Below are 22,571 nucleotides of genomic sequence, written 5' to 3' on the forward strand. Positions count from 1 at the left end.
AAGGTAGTTGGGGGCAGCAGAGAAAGAGGAAGGGGCCCAGAGGCCACAGGAACAGATGTGCAGTGGAAGAGCCCAGCAGTAAGGAAAAGAACAGGGCCCCCAGACACAGGTGGGAGCTCCCTCCCACTCTCCCACCCACCCGCCTGGCTTGGGGGTCTCCTCAGGGTGGGCTTGCCGATGCAGATCCAAACCATTCCCCACCTCCTGGCTGCCTGTACCAGCACCTCCACTTCATCCCACCCGGGTCCGAGGGGGACTTGACTTGACTTGACTCAGCTCACCAGGCTTCTCTTTTTCCCAGCGTGATGTTTTGGATGTTGCCTCTCGCCTTAACAGTCTGCAAGGAGGCCGGTGCACTTCACCAGAATTGGGACTGACTGCCTGTTTCTTCTGTGGCTTGGCTTCAGAACCAAGACAAGACGTCAGTGCCAAGCTGCCTAATGGCTGACGTGAGCATGTGTTAAGAACCTAATAAAATAGCGCCTCCAAAATTTCTGGCCAAATTCGCTTGTGTAAATAAATCTAACATAAGGCTTCTCCCAGAATATCCCATCGGGCTCCAGGAGACAGCTTTAAAACCTGCTCCAAGCGGAGAGAGTGGCGCATAGGGGCTAAACCACGAAACGGTTCGTGGGAGCTGCATTTCTGTCCTTCCCAGGGACCATGTTGAAGACATGCTGTCTGCTGTCCCTCACGTGTGGAACCAAACGATAAATTCCTTCTTGGATGTACTCCCAGGAAAAGGCTTGCCTGCGCGTGTTAACTCAGCCTGCGTCTTGGGTCGGTCGACAAAGACAGTGTAACCTAGTCAGCAACAGGAACTCGTTTATTTCATGTGTTTGAGCATCTTCAGGGGACTCTGTCTTATTTCGTGTTTTAATCCCCCTATTACATACCATTTAAAATTTTGTAAGCCTCCTCCGAACCATCTGGAAATAGGGGGCGGGGGGGTGAATGTAGGCAAATAATAAAATAATATTTTCGATCTGAGAATGAGGGTATCACAAGCGCACAATTTTTCTTTGGACCCCGCGGCACACCATCTGTTCTCATCCACTTACTTAGCACGGCACGTGGGAGGGGCTGCAGTGCTTTTTGCCTTGTCGTCTGGCTTCAGTGAAACGGCTCTTCAGGAATAAATATTTCTCAGACAAAAGTTGACCTCCCCTCCTTCATTTCCTGGGACATCAGTGCCTGGGCACTTTCTCATCTCTCTCCCACCCCGGCAAGAGTGCCTTTTTAATTATATTGAAAATGACATCATCTTCGGGCAGAGCGCACTGTCTCTCTCTAGCATGTACCTGCCAACGATTTGCAAGAGTGATGGGGGAAGGGTCCGCAGGGAGGAGGCTTGGGGAACTTCCAAACATCAGAAAGCCAGCGCCGTGTCTCCATACATCCCTGGAGCAGGAGAGAGACTTGTTTCTCTTCTGGCCAGTAAACATCGTTTTAACCCTAAAGAAGCAGGAGGCAGGGACCGATATGAGAAAGTAAATCACTCGAGTGAATGGAGGCGAGCATCACTGAGCAGACACTGGGAGCAGAGACGGGGTGCTATTTAGGGAATGTCTACCCAAACAAGTTCACTTCCAAGGGAAGTTGTCTGCTTTCTGTTCTCCCTACTGCCTAGCGATGATTTATTCATGGTTCCTGGGATAAAGGATATGACAGTTCACTCAAAAGAGGATTTAGATTGCGATCAGAGCAGGTCCTTGTCAAAGTGATGAGAGGATAAGTCATTTGTATGGGGAGTCAGTTACTGACAGAAGGAGAAAAGGGGAATCTGCCTTTATTCAGCATCTTTCGTGCACCCGGTACTTTATAAATGATCATGTATTGACTCCTCACAGCAACCCATGAAGTAGATGTTATTGTCCCAGTGTTTCTAAGTGAAAATAAATGCTTTATTTATACATGGAATAGAATTGGGTTTCCAAGCCCTGTGGTCTGACTACAAATCCACTGCCCCGATTGCGTGAAAGGGGTGCTTATGTTTTAAGATCCATCACAGCATATATAGATGGATCAGTCACAGACATATATATATATATATATATATTTTTTTTTAATCCCTCACAAATCCCCACTCGCCCCATCCTCATACTAGAAGGCAAGCTTTCTATTTCCAGTATGTGGGTGAGGAAGCCACATTCTTTGAACATCAGCCATGCCCTTGGCAAAGGACAGTAGGTGCCACCCTTCTGTATATTACATGAAAGGTAGCAGTCAGCCTACCTGTCCCGGAAAATGGCTCTACCCTAACGCTTCCTCTCTGCCCTATTGCCATGTCATCCCTTTACTAATGAAACTCCTAAGAGCTCCTAGCTACCGCTGACTACACAACTGATTGGAATGGTTGAGCCTTGCCTAAGACTCCATGGCTTCCTATGGACCACACAGAGCTCATTTCAAAACTCCAATGTCCTGTGCTCTGGAATGATGCCCTTCTTCACTCTTCCCTGAACATCAGGCAAAGGGAATACTTCAGTGTGCAATGTCGTGAAGACCTCAACTTGGAATTGGTCTGGGTTCCATTTGTCCCACTGGAAGGGTGACCAATTGGCCAGTTTGATCCTGGGGAACTTCCTCCAGGATTCACCTCCCAGTGAATGTACGGGTGGTTTACATCCAAAATAGTAATTTACTACTCACTGTAGAACAAGATAGGGTCATAACCCAGAATGCAGGGCAGGCTTTGAGTTAAAGAAAAAAATCATAGAAGGGGTAAACACAACGACTGTGGACGATGAATCCCAAGAACCTTAGCACCCCCCATTTTCTTCCAGTGTCTCCGAATTGGGGCTGCAGACTTGTCAGCCTGACCTCGGTAAAGGCAAGTTGAGTACTGCACATCTTTTTGTGTTTTCGCCTCACTGAAACCGTTATCATTTCATGAATGCGGAGAGGCTGCCGAGGGGAGCCTGGATGAGCAGTTCTTGCGACATTGCCCCGAGCAGGCTGGAGTCTGGGGGTTACTATGTCAATCAGCAGGCGCTCCCTAATGAACACCTGCCCACCTGCCCAGAGCCCCAAGGGGAGCAGATCCTGAATAGAGCAGGCTCCCCAGCCAGCTGGCAGAAGCACTTTGCATTTCTGGAGGAGTAATAATTATGTGCGCCTGTCAAAGCCTTCCCATTGGGTATCATTCAAATGCATGGATGAGAAAGGCTCGGCTTCCCAGACCGATTTCAACCCCAACTTTCCCCCATGCTGGGACCAGGGTGAATCTTAGCAAAATGTGGAAGAAACCATGTGGAAATATGAGGATGAGAACAAGGGAATAAATTAGTATCATATAGAGAATAATATATAGGAATAGTATAAAGCGTGGGGACAAGCAACTTGGAAACAAGCAGGGTTAGTCCCTGATGCTGGGTTAAAGGGCAGAGTCTGTTGAAGGGAATACAGACACAACACATCTTTTCCTGGGTGTACAAGTAACTTTCCCAAAGTATATGTCACAGCTTCCTTCGTGGGTGCCTGGAGGTATGTGACCCCATTGAAATCCAGGGGCTCTTTTGCATCTGGGCATATGGCATCTGGACCCATCCTTCTCCACGGGGTACCGCAATCTCTGCCTAGCAGCTCTGTGCTTCCAACCAGCCTTGAGAGGGCGTGTGGGTTTCATCCTCCCCGTGGTCAGCTTTCCTGCTAGGCTGGTGAAACAATCAAACAATGACCCTTCAGTCTAGAACCATCTACCAATTAAAAAAACCTGTGTGTCGGGCACTGTGCTCGGGGCTGGGCTATAGATATTGATCAAACCTGATCCCTGCCCTCCGGGAACATACTGTCTGGCAGAATTCTATTGCGCTTCGAAAAAACAGCTTCAGACCCCTCCTGTCTGTGCTGTTTGCGACTTGGATCTGTACCCGGCATTTAAAACCAAAGCTTTAGAGTCAGTCCAGACTCAAGCCCCTCGTCAGCCCTGTGCGCTTGGGGGGTTGTGACCTTGAGCACAGTAACTGCTCTAAGCCCGTGTCCTCATCGGTACAACGTTGCAGGGCTGCTTTGCTTTGAAGATGAAATAAGATCGTGTAAGTGAAGCATGGAGCCCAGAACCTGGCAGGGGGAGGCCTGTAGGATGTGATGGTGCTGGGCCAGGGGGGCAGCAGCAGCAGCAGCAGGACGGGAAGCTGGGGAGGAGCCAGGAAACCTGGACCTTAACATGGTGTGTGCAGTGAATGCTTTTTGCCTGCCAGGACCCACATGTGATTGATGCCCTTTGGTTTTCTTTCCTTCCTGTTTCAGATCGTTGCAGCCTTTTCTGAAACCGCCTACTTAAGTGGACCAGCAAAGGACTGGTCAGGGGCTTGGGTCCCATCCCCACACGTGCTGGTCACTAAGATGACCTCCCTTGCCCGTGGACAGGCTTCTCGACCCCTTGAACCTTAGTTTCGTGCCCTGTCAGTTAAGTGGGTTGGGTAACCAGTCTCTCTGGCTCTTTATATAATCCAGCGTCCCTGGGTGACTTATACCCACCTGACTGTTGAGTTAAATCTGCGGGTTACTAGCTGTGTGCCTTTGGCAAGTTACTGCTTTCTCTGTGCTCTGGCTCCTTCTGTATCCAATGGGGGTAGTCCTGGCATCTGCCTGCTGGTTAAGGATTGACTCAGTTCTGCGCTGGGACAGAGGCTGCACCCAGTAAATGGAAACCGTTAGTATTGGCTGTGTCTGGAGCCAGCTTTGCTGAGATACTCTGCTGCTGGTCCCTCCTGAGCCGGAGGTAAAGCATTCGTCTTCTGTCCACTAAGGAGCTGGGGTTCCTACTGGATGGGGACCTCCCAGCTGGAGAGATGCTCCCTCTGGCAGGACCCGCTGAGCTGTACACGCCCCCGACCCCTGCCTATCCCAGGCTCCTGGGAGCCCAGAAGAGCAAATAACCCTACATAAAGGAAGCAGTGACCCCTTTGCCCCCAGCCACGGAACCCAGGGGCTGCTCAGACGGGGTAGGAAGGAAGCCAGCCTCCCCAGCTAATCAACCGGCGCGTCAAGGGGGTGACGGGGAGGGGGAGCTCGGCCAGACCCGCGTCTGTGTGCGCGATGACCTCACGCTTTCTCGCGATCACCGGCGCCCCCTCCCCAGGACGAACGAACAGCCAATGAGCGCTCGGCTGCTTAATGCCGAGCCCCCAGGGGGAGGGGGAGGGGAGGGGGAAGCGGGGTGGGGGGGAGGGAGGGCGGGAGCCAGGCTCCCAGCTGCTCTGGGAAACACAATAACAGGCAGGGCTTCAAAGAGGCCGCAGGCTCAGGCATCGTTGATTCCGAGCTGCCCCTCTTCACCCCCCCTCTCTCCTTCTCTCTCGGTTTTCAGAAAGGTTGGAGAGAAAGGGCGCACTGACCACGCTTTCTTCGCCACTCTCAGCACTGGACTCCCTGCCACCTCCACTGACGCGGCCACTCCTCCGGGGCCGGGAATCACCCTTTCCTGGGATGGGGCTGGCGGTGCCGTCGGAGTGGGAGGGTGTGGCCCAGCTGCGGAGGTGTCCCCGGCAGCCTGGCGGTCACTGTGGGCACTGCAGCCAGAAGCGAATCGTCCAGATCCGCCTTGGGGAGGAGGGAGCGGTGAGAGGGTCAGTCTTTCGGCCGTGATTCCTCCCAGAGCACAGGTGGGAGCCGTGTGATGTTTTAATTTTTTTAATGCAGTTAATTCAGAAGTGGCCATTCCATTGATTTTGAATCTGTGAGCTGCCCCCAAGGGAGTGGCGGATAACAGGAAAGGGCTTGAGGGGAGAAGTCGCTGAGTTGAAGCCCACGCTGCCAGTGACTGACCCAGCGTCAGTTCTGATACAAAGGCTGCTCCACCTGGACTTGTGTGTGTGGCTTCCTTGCCCATTAAGTCAATGGCATTATAAAGAGAAAGTGCAAGTACTAGTAAAGGGCTTTCTGCTGAGATCCCATTTTATGTCTCAAACAACCAGCAAATTTGGGGTTTCCTGCTATTAGGACCTGCTAGGCACTGGGGGCTTCTGCCTGAGGGCGTGTATTCGTGTCCTGAGGCTGCCGTAACAAATCACCACAAACTTGGGGGCTTGAAATAACAGAAACATTCTCTCACAGTTCTGGAAGGCAGAAGTCAAAAGCTGTCAGCAGAGCCAAGCTTCCTCTGGAAGCTCGAGGGGAAAATCCATTCTTTGCCTCTTCTGGTTTCTGGTGGCTGCCAGCCTCCCCTGACATGCAGCTTCATCGCTCCAATCTCTGCTTCTGTCTTCACACGGTCCTCTAGTGTGTGTCTCTGTCAAAACTCCCTCAGTCTCTCTCTTAGAAGGACCCATGTGATTGCACTTGAGGTCCACCTGGATACTGCAGGAGACCCTTTTCCTCTCAAGGATCGTAATCACATTTTTGTAATGAGAGGTCATGTTCACAGGCTCCAGCATGTAGGATGTGGACAGAACTTTTTGGGGGGCAACCATTCAGCCCGTTGCAGGACACAGCAAGTCATGTCACAAAAAATTCACCATGTTCATAGCAGCATTATTCACAGAAGCCCAAACAGGAAAGCAACCCAGGTGTCCGTTGATGGATCAATAAATAAACAAAATGTGGTTTATCCACACAGTGGAATATTATTCAGCCCTAAAAAGGAAGGAAATTCTGACACCTGCTACAATGGGAATGAACCGTGAGGATGTTATGCTAAATGAAATAAGCCAGTCACAAAAAGACAAACGCTGTATAATTGCACTTCGATGAGGTACCTGGAAGAGTCAAATTCATAGGGAAAAAAAGCAGAATGGTGGTTGCCAGGGGCCGGGGGGAAGGGGAATGGCGAGCTGTTGTTTAATGGGTACAGAGTTTCTATTTTGCAAGAGGAAATATTCTAGAGATTGGCTGCACAACAATGTGAATATACTTAACAATATTGAACTGTATACTTAAAAGTGCTTAAGATGGTCAATTTTATGTTATGTGTGTTTTACCATACTTGTAAAAATGTTTTAATTAAAATAAATTTATCACAACACAAGAGCATGCATGCCAAGCATGAACCAAGTCCCTGTGGTAAATGCTATAGGAGTTCAGAGGAGAAAGAGACTGTTTGGAGGTAGGATGATCAGGGACGGCTTCCTGGAAGAAGTGGACCTTGAGCAAGATGAAATCCAAATGGGGGGGGAGAGGATGTTGTGGGCAAAGTTTTGGAAATAGAAACGAGATTGGTGTTTTCTTCACTCTGATACCAATAGATTGGAGAGAAATGAGTACTTTTGGAGGGAATCGGGCAAAAGTGAGGTTGGATAGGAACTAGATTCAAAGAGTGGCCTTAGGGCTTCCCTGGTGGCGCAGTGGTTGAGAGTCCGTCTGCCGATGCGGGGGACGCGGGTTCGTGCCCCGGTCCGGGAGGATCCCGCATGCCGCGGAGCAGCTGCGCCTGTGAGCCATGGCCGCTGAGCCTGCGCGTCCGGAGCCTGTGCTCCACAACGGGAGAGGCCACAACAGTGAGAGGCCCACATACCGCAAAAAAAAAAAAAAAAAAAAGAGTGGCCTTAAATACCAGACTGACATATATAACTTGATACAATTTAGGAGATTATTATAATAATTCATAGGTGAGATAATGAGGGTCTGAAATAATAATGAACACATAGAACATTCGCTTTGTGCCAGACACTTGCTCTAAGGACCTTATGCAGGTCAATATTAATTCATTAAATCCTCATAGCAGCCCTGTGATGTAGCATGGTCATCATCCCCATTTTGCAGCCGAGGAAACTGAGGTACAGAGAGGTCAAGTGACTTGCCAGAGATTATATAAGAAAGATGGCTATGTTAACTGACAGATTTAAGAGATCCAGGGAGGATCCAGAATGGTTGCAAAGTTTTTTAGAATGAGTGACTAGACCCTTGAGAAGGTTGGGAAGGTTTTAGAGAAGGAAGAAACTAAATTTAGTAATAAGTTTAATGAATAAAGAATCAAATTTAAGGCAGGAGTTCGATTCATCAATCTAGTTCATCACTTTATAGAGGAGAGCACTGGGGTGCTGAGGCTCTGAGAACTTATACAGTTTGTCCAAGAGCATCTCTCTGGGATGGATCCATGTTAAGTGGAAAGTAGAATATGTGAGTGATAATAAAAATATTCTGTGGGAAACTGGAGAGGAGCTTGGGTACCACCTGGTCAGCAGGTGGCTCTCCCTGGACTGCCTGGACAGCTCACGAGTTCACTAGAAAGATCATCGGCGAAGGGATGTGCCCAGAGCTCTGTACAGCCATACATTCGTGTGAAGTGTTCTTTTGATCATTACAATCCAATCATGTCCCACCTCGGAAGGCAGCATAGATGGGGCCCGTTCCAGAACCCTGTACATGCTGGTATGTGCATGGCTTCCCACTGGAACAGTTCAGGACCCTTGGGAACTTAGATCTGTGTGGTAGAGTCAGACGTTTACAAAGAGATTCTAGTTGTCAGATATAAGGAGGAATAAAAGCTTAGAAGGGCACATTGGAAAAAGAATCTGAGATAGAAAAAGAAAAGCTATTGAATGAACAAAGTTCATTACAGGCTGAGAGAAAGTCAGTCTTAAATGTTTTGACCTCGGAGGGCCGGGATGGCACCAATGACCCAGCACAGGCTGTTTCTAACCCAAGACGCACAGGGCTTGCCTTGCCCACATTGGCACTGAGGCCCCGGCCCGGTTTGTCCTGTAGAACTTGACTGGTCTACAGGCTGCCTTTCTGGCCTCACTCCCAGCCCGATCCTGCAAAGCTCCACGAATGTTTACAACAAAGTAATTGGCAAGCTGTAATCAACAGATTCTGTAAACATCCCTTCAAAGTACATAACAGCATAAAGCTTTCTACCCAGCAAGCTTCACCAAATGAGTTTAAGAAATGTAGTTCATTAATCACCATCGCGTCAAGGTGGGATATTGTCTTAGTTTGCAAGATCAGGAAATCACAGGCTGATGCCTTAAATGGTTTTAAACCTACCATACAGGGAATTAAAGTTTTGGTGCCTGAACCAATCAGGATAGATTAGGTTATGCTGTGATGACAAACAACCACCCATGTCAAGGTTACTTAGCAACGAGGTTTATTTCTCACTCTTGCTACACGTCCATCAGGTGGATGGGAGAGCTCGCTCTCATTAATGGAGCAGCTACTTGCTGGGGCACTGCCAGCCACCATGACAGCGGAAGAAAGAGTGTACCTTTTAATGGGACTTAAGATTCAGGAGTTCTAACCTCAACATCTTCTGGCATCTGTTACCTCCCCCTTCAATGCCTTTATTTCCCCATGTATATATTGTGGGTAATAAATGTAGGCTTTTCTTTATTGAGGGTGGTGCATAGGATCTATAATTACTGTTGTATGAAGTAATGGGACTAACCTTTTTTTTATTTTTTGACCAAAGATATGCATCCAAACGGATCCTGTCCTTGAAGAGTTAGGTTGAGATGATAAAGTTTATTTGAGGGATGCTGCTATCGCTCAGATCCTTTTAGCTGCGTTCAGTGTATGCGTCCCCAAGAACATTTGGTTTTTTACTGTAGAAATTCCAATGTAAAAAGGATTGCGGTGACAGACTAAATCATAGGGATGTGTCACCGTGGAGAAGCCAAAAGTCAGTGTCAACAAGGCTCCTAAGGTGACATCCATTATTCTGGTGAATTTTTCAACATGTCAAGTCAGTCCCCTAGCTCTGCAGTGCAGAAACCCGATTGTTCATCCTCGGGGGAAGACTCACATTAACCAAGTTCAAAGTACCTGATGTATAAATCAGTATTGATGTATAAAATGTCAGTGTTCTGGTTTCAAGTGAGCAATATAACCCTCACCCAGATAGGGCCCTCAGGGCTCATGATCCTTGACCTCTCACCCAGGAAGTAGAGTCAGTAGAGGTGGGGTGGCAGAAGGGTAGTACATGTGACCTGTGAGGCCAGTCTGACTTCATCTGGAAGCCTGGCTTTGCTGTGAGACAGCCTGCCTGATGTCTCCAAGTCTCAGCATCATCATTGGCAGAGGAATGACAGTCTCTTATTTTGGAAGATAATGCAGTCATATAGGAGGCTGCTCGGCAGCATATGTAGGACGCGGCAATAATAACCTCAGGAAGTTCTTCGGAAGGTATGAGATTGGAAGAAGGGGAGCTAAATAGGTAATATGAGTGTTTCAGATGACTGGCTAAGGTCGTGCCTCCTCATGCCTCCATGTCTGCCAGAGAGGAAGCCTTACCGCTGGGACTCAAATATTTAAGGCCTATTGGCTAAGACTGCATTTGTTTCCCCAGCTCGTTTCCTTTTCCCAGACTCCCCTCCATCCGCCACCCCACACCCACCGGTCATTCACCCAGCCCCTTCTATGGAACAATTACTATATTTAGTCATGTGATAGATATACTATTATTCCGACCCTAACAGTAATTCTTTTCTCTTTCTGGGTAAATTTATGTATCGCTGGTCAATTCCATTGGGATGTTGTCTTTCAAGTTTAACTCTCAAAGAGAAGGAAATCTTATTCTGTCATTTCCAAGTTTAGGCTGGAAACCTCACCATCACCCCTAAGAACCCACAAATAACGACTTTATAGTCATACCTCATTTTATAAAACCAGCTTGATCCAATGTGCTCCTGACCTCCACCACCTCTGTCACCATTCATCAGACTTGACTTCACGTGACTTGTGAAAAAATCAAGTCCGTCTGAGTACAAGAAGACTTAGCACCAATGAGGATGTTTTTATACATGTGATACAAGCTTCAAAGGCAAACCCCAAAGATTATCAAAATGTTTAAAGAAATAGCAGATTATAGAAATGCTGTGACTGCTGTGAAAGGAACGCAGACACTTGGATGGATAAGTTACAGTACATCACAGTGTAAAAATCAGCCATGTTACCTTACATTTGGTCACAACCTCTACATCAAATGCTTCGTATCTGGGCAGCCGGGTACCTTATGGGGATGGAGGTGATGCCAGCAACACGACCACAGCAAACAGTCTGAGGCTTCAAGAGCCCCCTCACCTTGGACTGATACTTTGTCATTTATCAGTGATGCTCTGAGATGTGCCACATTTATTCCCCTGCCTTCCCCTGTGTTATTTATGAAGGAGGGTCTTACATACAGCCTTGAATTCCCTAACGGTTACTTTTTCACATTTTAGTGTGAACGGGAGTATAGAATATTAGATGACATTGATTTATCAAGATGGATTTTCCTGTTGATTTAATCACGTCTTCTAGGGGGAGGAAGCTCTGCCCTAGCTTCAAACCCACTCCCATCATTTCTGGCAGTTTTCGTTGGTAAATTGATGATGATTGAGGCCCGGAGGCTGCCATCCTGGGAGCTCAGGATGAGGCAGCGAAGAGGGAACCATATGCTTTGGCTTTTTAAAATGAACACTAGCTCTTACTCTATGCCCTGATGAAAGTTGAAGGTCCTATTGACAAGTGCTATGTGCTGTGCATTTTTGTATCTCCTGTAGGATTGGCTAGTGCCCTACACACATTAGACAGTAAATGTTTGTTGAATTAAAAGGAAGTACACCCGTCTTAGTCTGCCTGGGCTGCCATTACAAAAGACCACAGACTGGGGGGCTTAAACAAAAGATGCTGATTTGGGGGACTTCCCTGGCTGTCCAATGTTTAGGACTCCGTGCCTCCACTGCAGGGGGCATGGGTTCAGTCTCTGGTCAGGGAACTAAGATCCCACGTGCCGCGCAGTGCAACCAAAAAAAAAAAAGAAGACACTGATTTTCTCACAGTTCTGGAGGTTGAAAGTTTGAGGTCTGGGTGCCAGCCTGGTCGGGCTCTATGAGGGCTCTCTTCCTGACTTGTAGTTGGCAGCCTTCTCACTGTGTCCTCACCTGGTGGAGAGAAAAAGCAAGCAAGCTCTCTGGGATCTCTTCTTATAAGGACACTAATCCCATCCTGAGGGCCTGCCCACATGACCTCGTCTAACCCTAATTACCTCTCAAAGGCCCCACCCTCCAAATACCATCACATTGGAGGTTAGGGCTTCAACACATGAATTTGGGAGGAGGGGACACAGTATAGTCCATAGTGGCACCAAAAAAAAGTGAATTAAGAAACTAAACTGTGATGTAACTCTTTTTTTTTTTTTGCCACCTTCACCCATTTCACCCACCCCTACCCCCTCCTCTGGCAACCACCAGTTTGTTCTCTGTGTCTATGAGGTATTTTTTAATTTTATTTTTTAGATTCCACGTATAAGTAAGACCATACAGTGTTTGTCTTTCTCTGTCTGACTTATTTCACTTAGCGAAGTACCCACAAGGTCTATCCATGTTGTTGTGAATGATAAGATTTCCTTCTTTTTTATGGCTGAATAATATTCCATTGTGTTTGTATACCACATCTTCTTTATCCTTTCATCCATTGATGGACACTTAGATTGCTTCCATGTCTAGACTTTTGTAAACAGTGCTGCAGTGAGTATGGGGGTGCACTTCTTTTCAAGTTAGTGTTTTTTTTGTTTGTTATCATTTTTTATTTTTGGCTGCGTTGGGTCTTTGTTGCTCTGCGTGGGCTTTTCTCTAGTTGCGGCGAGCGGGGGCTACTCTTTGTTGCCATGCGCGGGCTTCTCATTGCGGTGGCTTCTCTTGTTGCGGAGCACGGGCTCTAGGCGCACGGGCTTCAGTAGTTGTGGCTTGTGGGTTCTACAGCGCAGGCTCAGTAGTTGTGGCTCGTGGGCTCTAGAGCACAGGCTCAGTAGTTGTGGCTCATGGGCTCTAGAGCACAGGCTCAGTAGTTGTGGCACACAGGCTTAGTTGCTTTGCAGCATGTGGGATCTTCCCAGACCAGGGCTTGAACCCATGTCCCCTGCATTGGCAGGCGGATTCTTGACCACCGCACCACCAGGGAAGCCCCCGAGTTAGTGTTTTTATTTCTTTCGTATAAATACCCAGAAATGGAATTGCTGGATCATATGGTAGTTCTAAAACAGTCATATAACTCTCGATTTATTGTCTTATCCACCTTCTTAATAGAGAAAAGCAACAGAGTAACGAGCAGAACAGGAAATATACTCAGGAAGGGTATCCTGATGTGCACCAATGCACATACATGTACACACACACACACACACACACACATTTTCTCTTCTCGAATCTGTTTCTGCTCTGAGCTTGGAGTATGCGTGGAACAGAACAGTCACCGTTAAGGCAGTGCATCGCAAATACCTGAACCGGGAGGCAATTTAGAAATAACTGTTCCCTTTTGGCCCCGTGTCTCCATCATCATCCTTTCCCTCCTCCCTGACCTCTGAGCCTGGTGGTCTGTGGTCATCTCAACAATGATAGACCAGAGTGATTGATGTATTGACAACACAAACAACCACAGTGATTTCACATCTAAGGCTCTGGCACACTCCTTTGGATTGGCAGAAAATTTTAGGAAAGCGTTCATGATAAAAACATTCTTAGGTAAAACTGTTCTCCTTTGGAAAGGCAAAATTTCAGTTTATTCTTAAATACTATTCCCAAGGCCCTTTGGCCTTAATGTTAACATTACTTGCAGGGAGGTACTTCTGTTGTTTGGATTTTAAATTATGGGAGCATAGGGCTTCCCTGGTGGCGCAGTGGTTGGGAGTCCGCCTGCCGATGCAGGGGACGCGGGTTTGTACCCCGGTCCGGGAGGATCCCACATGCTGCGGAGTGGCTGGGCCCGTGAGCCATGGCCACTGGGCCTGCGCGTCCGGAGCCTGTGCTCCGCAAAGGGAGACGCCACAGCAGGGAGAGGCCCGCGTACCATAAAAAAATAAAAATAAAAATAAAATAAATTATGGGAGCATAGGGAGTGGTCGAGGGCAGTCCCTGGAGCCAGGACTCAAATCACAGCCTCAACACTTACACAGAGATGCTCAATTTTTGGGCACCTGTTTCCTCCCCATACAATGGAGTTAATAATAGAACCATCTCACAGGGTTGTGATGAGGGTTAAAGAAGCTGGTGTTTGTAAAGTGCTTGGAACAGGGCCTGGCACGTAGCAAATACTATATAAGTGCATGTGAAATATATATATAATCATATTCTACAACATGTTAATTATAGTATTAATATATTATAGTATTATATAACGTGTTATACAATATATATTTGATATACATCATAACATATATTTACTACATATGTATGTGTACATATATATTTTTAATAAGACATCTTCCTGTCAGTTCACTGTAAAATGTTCTCCTGTGTGGGGAAGGAAGCCACGGGGTTTGACAGCTGTGTTGGTGAGCAAGTACCATTTGTTGATAGAACAAACTACCAGGAAACAAGGCCGAAGGTCTCAGTCCATTGATGACCCTGTCCTCATTGTCTACTCCTTTGGGTTTTATAAAAGTCATTTGTATGGATGTTCTTGAGCTTTGGGACATTTCTTCCAAAAAATTATGTAAACCTGAGATTGCATGTTTTAGGAAAAGTAATCTCTCATCACTTACCCTTTTTCCATTTTGTTCTCCCTCCAGCCCAAGCTTTTGGCCAAGGAGCTGCTTGACCTCGTGGCATCTCACTTCAACCTGAAGGAGAAGGAATACTTTGGAATCGCCTTCACAGATGAGACGTAAGTGCCCCATGTGCTTGGAGAACCTGAAGGGAAAATACAGAACCTGAAGTCGTAGCGTCTCAGCTGTCCACGGTGAAGGCAGCTGCAGGCCACTTGGGTCTTGTGGTTCAGGGCCAGTCCAAGTTCATCATCTGAATTTCAAAGGCCTTGTGATCATGCCTGGAACGGCCAAAGGATATAATTAGGGTGATGCTCATATTATGAAATTATGAGGTAGACCCGTTCTTATAATCAAGCCGGTACGTTTTCAGAACCGAAATGTTTGTTTTTTAGAAAGTGGATTTGTCTGGGTTTGTTTTCTATTAGAGTTAAATGAAAACTTCTGGAAATGAAACATTTCTCTCCAGTGTTGGAATAACAGTAACAGGAAGTCAATGCAATGAAAAGTTCAAAATGAAAAGTATCTGTGCAGTTTCACTGTCAACGCTGAAATAGAATATAAAATTCGAATTCAGATTGTTCATCTGTTGAGAAGTACATTTGCGTTCAGTGATCTTTCCGTTTGGCTCTATACAGCTGTGTTTTGCAACACAAGGAAGGAATATCTTTACTAAAATTTCAGTTTCCTTCTTAATAAACTGTTTGCAAAAGACTGCAGTGAACACCTGCACAGATTCCTGGATAAAAATAAGCTGTTCTGGGCTTCCCTGGTGGCGCAGTGGTTGAGAGTCCGCCTGCCGATGCAGGAGACACGGGTTCGTGGCCCGGTCCGGGAAGATCCCACATGCCGCGGAGCGGCTGGGCCCGTGAGCCATGGCCGCTGAGCCTGCGCGTCCGGAGCCTGTGCTCCGCAACGGGAGAGGCCACAACAGTGAGAGACCCACGTACCGCAAAAAAAAAAAAGCTGTTCTAAGCAAATGTTTCACAATTTTCTTTCCTCTGTGTGTACACATACACACGCATGCACACACACTCCTCCAAATCCTTCGAATTACAGAGGTGACTTCCTACAGTACTAATAGATCAGGCTTCGGTTAGCGGCTGGACAAGACAGCTCAGGGAGGCTATGCCCCACCAGTCACATGGAACCATCAAGGCAGGATGGGCTCAGAGCAAGGACAGGGGCATCCACGTTGGCCAGTAGGAGAGATGATCAGGTGTATCTGCATGAAGACCCTCCGGGAGCTGCACATGGACAGGGTGGCTATAGCATTTATGATCTAAATCGGGACCCTGTGAGTAAAAGGGGGTGTAAATCAGTATGGTCGTGGGCAAACTGGACAGGTGGTCACCCTCTAAATTAGCAACCTTTCAGGTGATGGTGTGATCGGGGAGCAGCGTTGGGAGCAGTCACACCTGCCTCAAGAAAGCCAGGAGGGCGACTTCCTTGGCGGTCCAGCGGTTAAGACTCCACGCTTCCACTGCAGGGGGCGCTGGTTCGATCCCTGGTCAGGGAACTAAGATCCCACATGCCATGTGGTGCAGCCAAAAACAAATTAAATTAAAAAAAAAAAAAAGAAAACTGGAAGGAACAGGTTACTCCCAGACCCTGGAGCCTCAGGGAACGGAGCCAGAAGGAAGGCAGGAGTGGTTGCTTCTGGTCTAGAAGGTTCTCTGTGCCTGGGGGTAGGATCAAGAAACCGGGTCTGTGAACTGGAGGGCTGGGGTGGGAAGAAGCGGCAGAGTAATTTTAAGACATGCTTTAAGACAAACATGCGTCGAGAGTAACTACTTCGGCAAATGCAGATGTTTTCTACCCTTTCTCCTGAGAATCACTGCAAACTCCCTCGATTGCCACTCAGATGTTTTTTCACTAATTAGAAAGAAGCCACAGTTTCAATTTATCACATGGTTCACATTTCCCAAGCACGTTTCCTCTTCTGAAAGAGCCAGTGAACTCGAGAGGAGTCCCAACTAGACTTCGCTTTTGAATAAACAAGAGTCAGAGAATGAGCTTGTTGTCCTGGGCCAAGGAGCAAGAGGTACGCTTGCTGAAGGTTTTAGACCACAGCCCTGATGGCACCAGCCAGAAGGAAGTGAACGTCAGGGAGAAAGTGGCTCTTCTCCCGGGAGAGACGCAAGCAGGAAAACCACACAGCACCGTCCGCCTGTCCCATCGAATGGAGCCTGACCGCTCCGGGTCTTTCTTGGCGCTTCTGGTTCCCTGGGCCGGCAGGGAAGGCTTGTGTGTGTCCGGGGTGGAGGGCGGAGAGAGAGAGTCCAGGCTGGAGGGAAGGGTCCCTTCCCCCTGGCCTGGTGGAACTGGCAGCTGGAGGACCCTCTGGGGGGGCAGTGATGAAGAGATTATGAACCATCTTCTGGCACCGTCCAGGGGAAGAGTGGCCACCACCAACCTCTTCACCCCGAGCCTGGGCGGGAGCGTTCCTCTGGGGACTGTAGGAGCGGCAGGCGGCCAGCCGAGATCAGTGGACAGGGCTTTGCAGCTGGCAAACGGTTCCTGGAAAAGAGGTGGCAGATGGGCCTGACTCACCGGGAAATGGTGAGTGTCAGGGACCCCGAGGAAATCAGGAAACGGGCTTCCAAGGGACTAGGATAAGGAGACAGAACAAAGAGGAGAGGGGGGTGGCGGTGACTCAGGACGTGGTCAGTCATGGGCTGACAACACCTGGGGCCAGAGGCGTTGGCTGTTGGCCTCTTTGGTCATCCGACCTTTTCTCCTTTTCCTGCTGGGAAAGGAATGAATGAAAGCTGTCACCACAGAACGGTGCCTGAGCGGGGGGAGGCTTGGTCTAGGGTGGTGATCACAGGGCATTAACCACTAGGCTTGCCCTGTGGCCCCGCCCCCCAGCCCTCACACTGGGCACCACTAGTCACTAACACAAGATCATTTAATAACTGTGTTTTCAAATTGTGCGTGTGTATTGTGTGTGTGTGCGCGCACGCACGTGCGATTTCTGCAGGTGCTACGCTGCGTATTTTATAATAAAATGCGTGGAACTTCCATCCTTTATTGCGACCCATGGTGTAGTCCATGCATTTGCCTTTTTTCCCAGTGCAAATCAAAACAAGACTAACTTAGAAAGTGCTGTAAACTATAAAATACTGCACCAGTGTTAGGTATTCCCAGCAGTGTTATCATTCCTAATAGTAGAATATATGGCACGTAGGCCATATGTGTCATAGGTCAGTGAGTCTTTCAATATGAACTGCTGTTGATGACATTTTGAAGGATCTGGACGGGCCTGGAGAAAAGAAATATAGAGCAGAATGTAGACAAAATTGGAAGATTCTCTAAGTACGGGTGTCCTCACCCCTAAGTTGTGTTCATTAATAGTGTGTCCAAGGCCACAATGCAAGACTCAGTGCCCAGAGATGTTTCCTATTGTTAGTTGATCAACAATTGTGAGGGATTAATACTAGCTCTGCCTTCTCTTTCTTAATTCAATTTTTAAAACTTTTTATTTTGAAATAATTAGATTTACAGAACAAAGAGAGTTCTCCTATACCCCTCACCCAGCTTCCCCAATGTTAATATCCTACACACCATGTGATAATTATCAAAACGAAGAAATTAACATTGGTACCATATTAATGCCTGAACTACAGACTTTATTCAAATTTCATCAGTTTCCCATGAATGTCTTTTTCTATTCCTGGATTCAAGTGCATTTAGCCCCTTTTATTTTTAATAATTCTGCACAAATAAAAAGAGATATACAGGCAGACCTCATTTTATTATGCTTTCCTTTATTGTACTTCACAGATACTGTGTTTTTTACAAATTGAAGGTCTGTGGCAACCCTGCATCGAGCAAGTCTGTCGGTGCCATTTTTCTTACATCATTTGCTCATTTCGTGTCTCTGTGTCACGTTTTGGTAATTCTCACAATACTTCGAACTTTTTCATTATTACTGTATGTGTTATGGTTTTCTGTGATCAGTGATCTTTGGTGTCACTTTTGCAAAAAGGTTACAACTTGCGGAAGGCTCAGATGATAGCACTTTTTAGCCGTAAAGTATGTTTAATTAAGGTATGTACCTTTGTTTTTTTAGACATAATGCTATTGCACACTTAATAGACTACAGTATAGTGTAAACATAACTTTTATGTGCACTAGGAGACCAAAAAATTAGTGTGAGTCACTTTATTGCAACATTCACTTTATTTCAGTGGTCTGGAAGCAGACCCCCAATATCTCTGAGGTGTGTCTGGAGATGATTATCTGTGAATATCTGAATTGTGATACATGCAAACAATGACATTTTGATGGTCTTTAAAACATTCTGAGGCCAAGTAAGAGCCTAGCATAAATTTGATCTTAAAATAATTATTAATGTTTTGCTACAAACATGACCCTCAACCTTGACTCCGCATTGAAGTCACCTAGGACACCTTATAAAATGCCCGTGCCTTGGGACCTACCCTCAGAAATTCTGATTTAATTGGTCTGAGTGTGGCCTGAGCATCAAGATTTTTGAAAGCTCCCCAAATGATTCTCAAATGCAGCCAAGTTTGAAAACCCCTGTTCTAGAGAAAGGGTAATAATGTTGGTGTAAATTACCTCTGCTCGCTCCCTCCAGATGCAGGAAGAGAAGCTGAGTTCACTTGAACTTTGAATGTTTGGGACCCATCAGGACACACACCAGGAACCTGCAAAGTTATAAACTCTCCCCCACTCCAGACTCTGGAAACCTGTTTGCAAACCAACTCAGAAGTTCAGATTTAATGTTTCCTTGAGTGCAAATAGAGTAATCAAGATTTTCATTTATCAAACATTGGTGTCCATCATTTAAGGAAAGTTATTTTTACATGTTATTTTCGAAACATTTCCACTGCTGTTTCAACAACCAAGTTGATTTTTTTTTCAGAACTCATGGTTCTGATTGTACAATTTAAATCCATACAGCCTTATTCTTGGTTATATGATCTAGTCTCAGTCATAATTTTTATTTCCTCTGTTTTGGTGTCTTTACAAAAAACTATATTGAGGTGTAATTGACATACTAAGCTACACATATTTAAAGTGTACAATTCAAGGAGTTGAGACCTAGGCAAACACCTGTAACACCCAAGTTTTTAATTTTTTTTAAATTTTACATTGGACTATAGTTGATTTACAATGTTGTGTTAGTTTCAGGTGTACAGCAAGGTGATTCAGTTACACGTATAGATACATCTATTCTTTTTAAAATTCTTTTCCTGTTTAGGTTCTTACAGAATATTGACATAGGCAAACACCTGTAACACCCAAGTTTTTAATTTTTAAAATTAAAAAAAATTTTTTGACAGAGAATCCCATCATCAAAAGCAATAACTAAACAACTTTTAGACTATTCAGCAGAAGTTGTCAAACACGCCCCAAGCTGAGGCCATGATTATGTAAAATATTTAAATTTGAATCTCTTCTTGTAAATGTTAAGGATTGTTTGTCAAATGCTGTAAATGAGTATCCATGTAAAAATACTTTAAGAAGTACTTAGGAAGTTGAGGGAAAAGGTTAAGAAACTCAGTTAGCCATTATTGCACATTTTCAAAGCCACATACCGTTAGAATGTATTTTCACATACCAATTAAGAAAATGAGCAGTTCTTCCTTAATCACAGACCCCTGTGAAATTTCAGTTACATTCCCTCACCTCCACAAATGTTTACACACAAAATAATTAGTGCTTAAGTTTTAGAGGGTTTACAGATACTCTGAAGACAGAATCTAAGTTTAAGAACCAATTAAGGCTTTTTTTTTTTTTTAACAACATGCTGTGTCTTAATTAATTGGATAGGTATTGTTTAAGGAGTGTGATTTATCTGGATAATTAAGGTCCAAAATGCCCCCAACACACTGGAAATACATCCGTAGACCCAATGACAGGACAATGGGGAGAGTCCTCTGTCCTACAGTGTCCTTGGGTCCTGCATCCCAGGACTGGCATTGACTGAGACATCTGAAAAGGGTCTCGTTGATGAGCATTTCCCAGTCACAAACTGATCTACAATTTAAAAAATAAAGCAGAAAAGCAATTTTCCAATTGCAGAAGAAACCTCCACAAGATGCAGCCCTGGGAATGTCATTTATTTAGAAATAGGTTTGGGATTTCCATTCATTAAATGCTCTGTACCATGAGACTAAGGAGAAAATCAATGGCTACAACCTCGGTGCCTGGGTTGTAATAGCTGCTTCTGGGAACGCAGCATTCAGCGTTCATTACCCCCTCGGAGGCGGCCTGCGTAGACCCTCGGATGCTGCGGAAAACAACAGAAACTTCTGTTCAGTAACTGGAAAGGGGCTTTAGCAGAACTCTTCCTGTGTGCAGCTAAGAGAAAAAAGAATGAGGTAACCAGAGGGGGCCTTAGGGATCCTGGCTTTCTCCTAACCTTTTCCTTTCCAAAGCGAGTGGTACGGGGGCACTCGGATCCTGGACGAGGTGAATTCTCATCGAATATGGAGACTGTTTAGTTAAGGCAGGAGCGGTGTCTATACATGGAGGGCAGTCGTGGCACCAACAGCAATATTGATCTGTGGGGCTTATCTGAGGCCAGTGTATTCACTTCTTAGTAGATGTTTATTTAGCATCCACTGTTAAGCCTGGAGATACAGAAGTAGCTGGCCTTTGACCCCTTGGAGAGCTTGTATTTTTAGTTTAGGAGGTAAATATCAAGATAGAGTGTAGAAGGTACTAGAAAAGAAAATTGGGGCTAGCCTTCAGAGGACATAGTAGAGCAAACAATTCCTCCATATAATAAAAAATTAAAGGCATAAATTCAAATGGACAAAAGAGCCCATGATTTAGTCATCCGGGCTCCCCAGTACATTCCTTACCTTTATCTGTGTGCGCGCATCACTCTTGCAGGCTCGCTCTCTCTCACTCATACACCCAACATATCAATACTTGAAAGCCATTATTTGAGGTATTCTAGCTGAATCAGTATCCCTGAGCTGTCCTTGCTGAGCACACGTACTTCTGATTCACAGACACTGAAGAGCAAAATCTTCTTCCTTTTGAAGAACTCCCCACCCCCTCTCTCCATCCAGTGACATCTGTAAGAATTTCATCCTCTTGTTTAAACTTTCTTTGGAAGCTCATTCCATACGAATCAGCTGTCTACAATAAAAACCTCTAAAGGCACAGAGTCTCATTCTCCCCTGGGGTCCAAAAAGTGATGGGTTCAGATAGACTTATCACACACCTCCACCCTCCAGTGACTTTCTGCAAAGAAAGCTGTCCTTAAGGCCATCTCTATTGAAGGTGCCAATGCTTGGACCAAAAATCTTTTTGTATTATATGTTAGAAGCTAAAAGCAATCTGTTAAATAAATGCATCCAATTTCTGTTGCCGGGAAGCAACCGCGTATTTATTACTGACCTAACAGTTTGACCTATTGCCACCATAAACCAAATGGGGGGTGTTATCTCGCTCAGCTTTAAAGACAGTTATCAGTCAAGCAATAACAAAAATACCCTGAGGGTCTGCTGGGACTTTTTTTTTTTTTTTTTTTGCTTTGTTATCGGCAAATGCAGTGATGTGCATTCTCAAATGAAAAATCAACGAGATGATGAAATCCAAGCTATCGAGGATCTCTTAGTTAAACTGTATAGAGAAAATGCTTCTTTTACTCTTTGCTTCCCATCCCACCCTAGCTTAAAGGAAAAAAAAAAAAAAAAAACAAGAGGTTTGAGGAAGAGACCTGATGTCAGGAACGTGAGGTGTTACATATGAAAGAAGAAAATCCCAGACAGCGAGGAATCCTTGACACTGTTGGGTGTAGGAAATGTGACTTTGAACCCAACACAATCAGCAGAAAAGATTTTAACAAGTGGAAAGCGGTGGTCTCAGAACTGGGGTTTTTAATCCATCTCTTAGCTTTTGCCTCAATATTGGGCAGTTATCCTAAGGGACCTGGGGTGGGTCACTGGTCCTTCAGTCTTTCCCTTTGTAGCACCTTCAGTGGAGAGATTTTTGTACAGGCACATAAAGCGGAAGGAGTGACTTCCTTCCGCCTGAGGGTCCCGGGACTCGACTCCAGGTGCAGGAAGCGCACCTCCCCGCAGATATTGGAACCCTGCCTGTGTGTGTGTGTGTGTGTGTGTGTGTGTGTGTGTGTCATGCCATGCCATCCCACACAGAACTGGGGTTGAGGAATCCA

General features: G+C 46.0%; 1 protein-coding gene across 2 annotated transcripts in view; it reads left to right on the forward strand.

The window, feature by feature from the left end:
* FRMD4A (FERM domain containing 4A) overlaps positions 1-22,571 on the forward strand; it is a 353,094-nt gene that overhangs the window by 171,371 nt on the left and 159,152 nt on the right. For both annotated transcript variants that reach the window (XM_029239055.1, XM_029239054.1), the window contains exon 3: positions 14,432-14,526. In XM_029239055.1, coding sequence (XP_029094888.1) covers positions 14,432-14,526 — 95 coding nt within the window. The remainder of the gene's footprint in view (positions 1-14,431; positions 14,527-22,571) is intronic.

Source organism: Monodon monoceros, unplaced genomic scaffold (assembly GCF_005190385.1).
Source record: "Monodon monoceros isolate NGI ecotype Baffin Bay Population unplaced genomic scaffold, NGI_Narwhal_1 Super_Scaffold_21, whole genome shotgun sequence".
Taxonomy (NCBI): Eukaryota; Metazoa; Chordata; class Mammalia; order Artiodactyla; family Monodontidae; genus Monodon; species Monodon monoceros.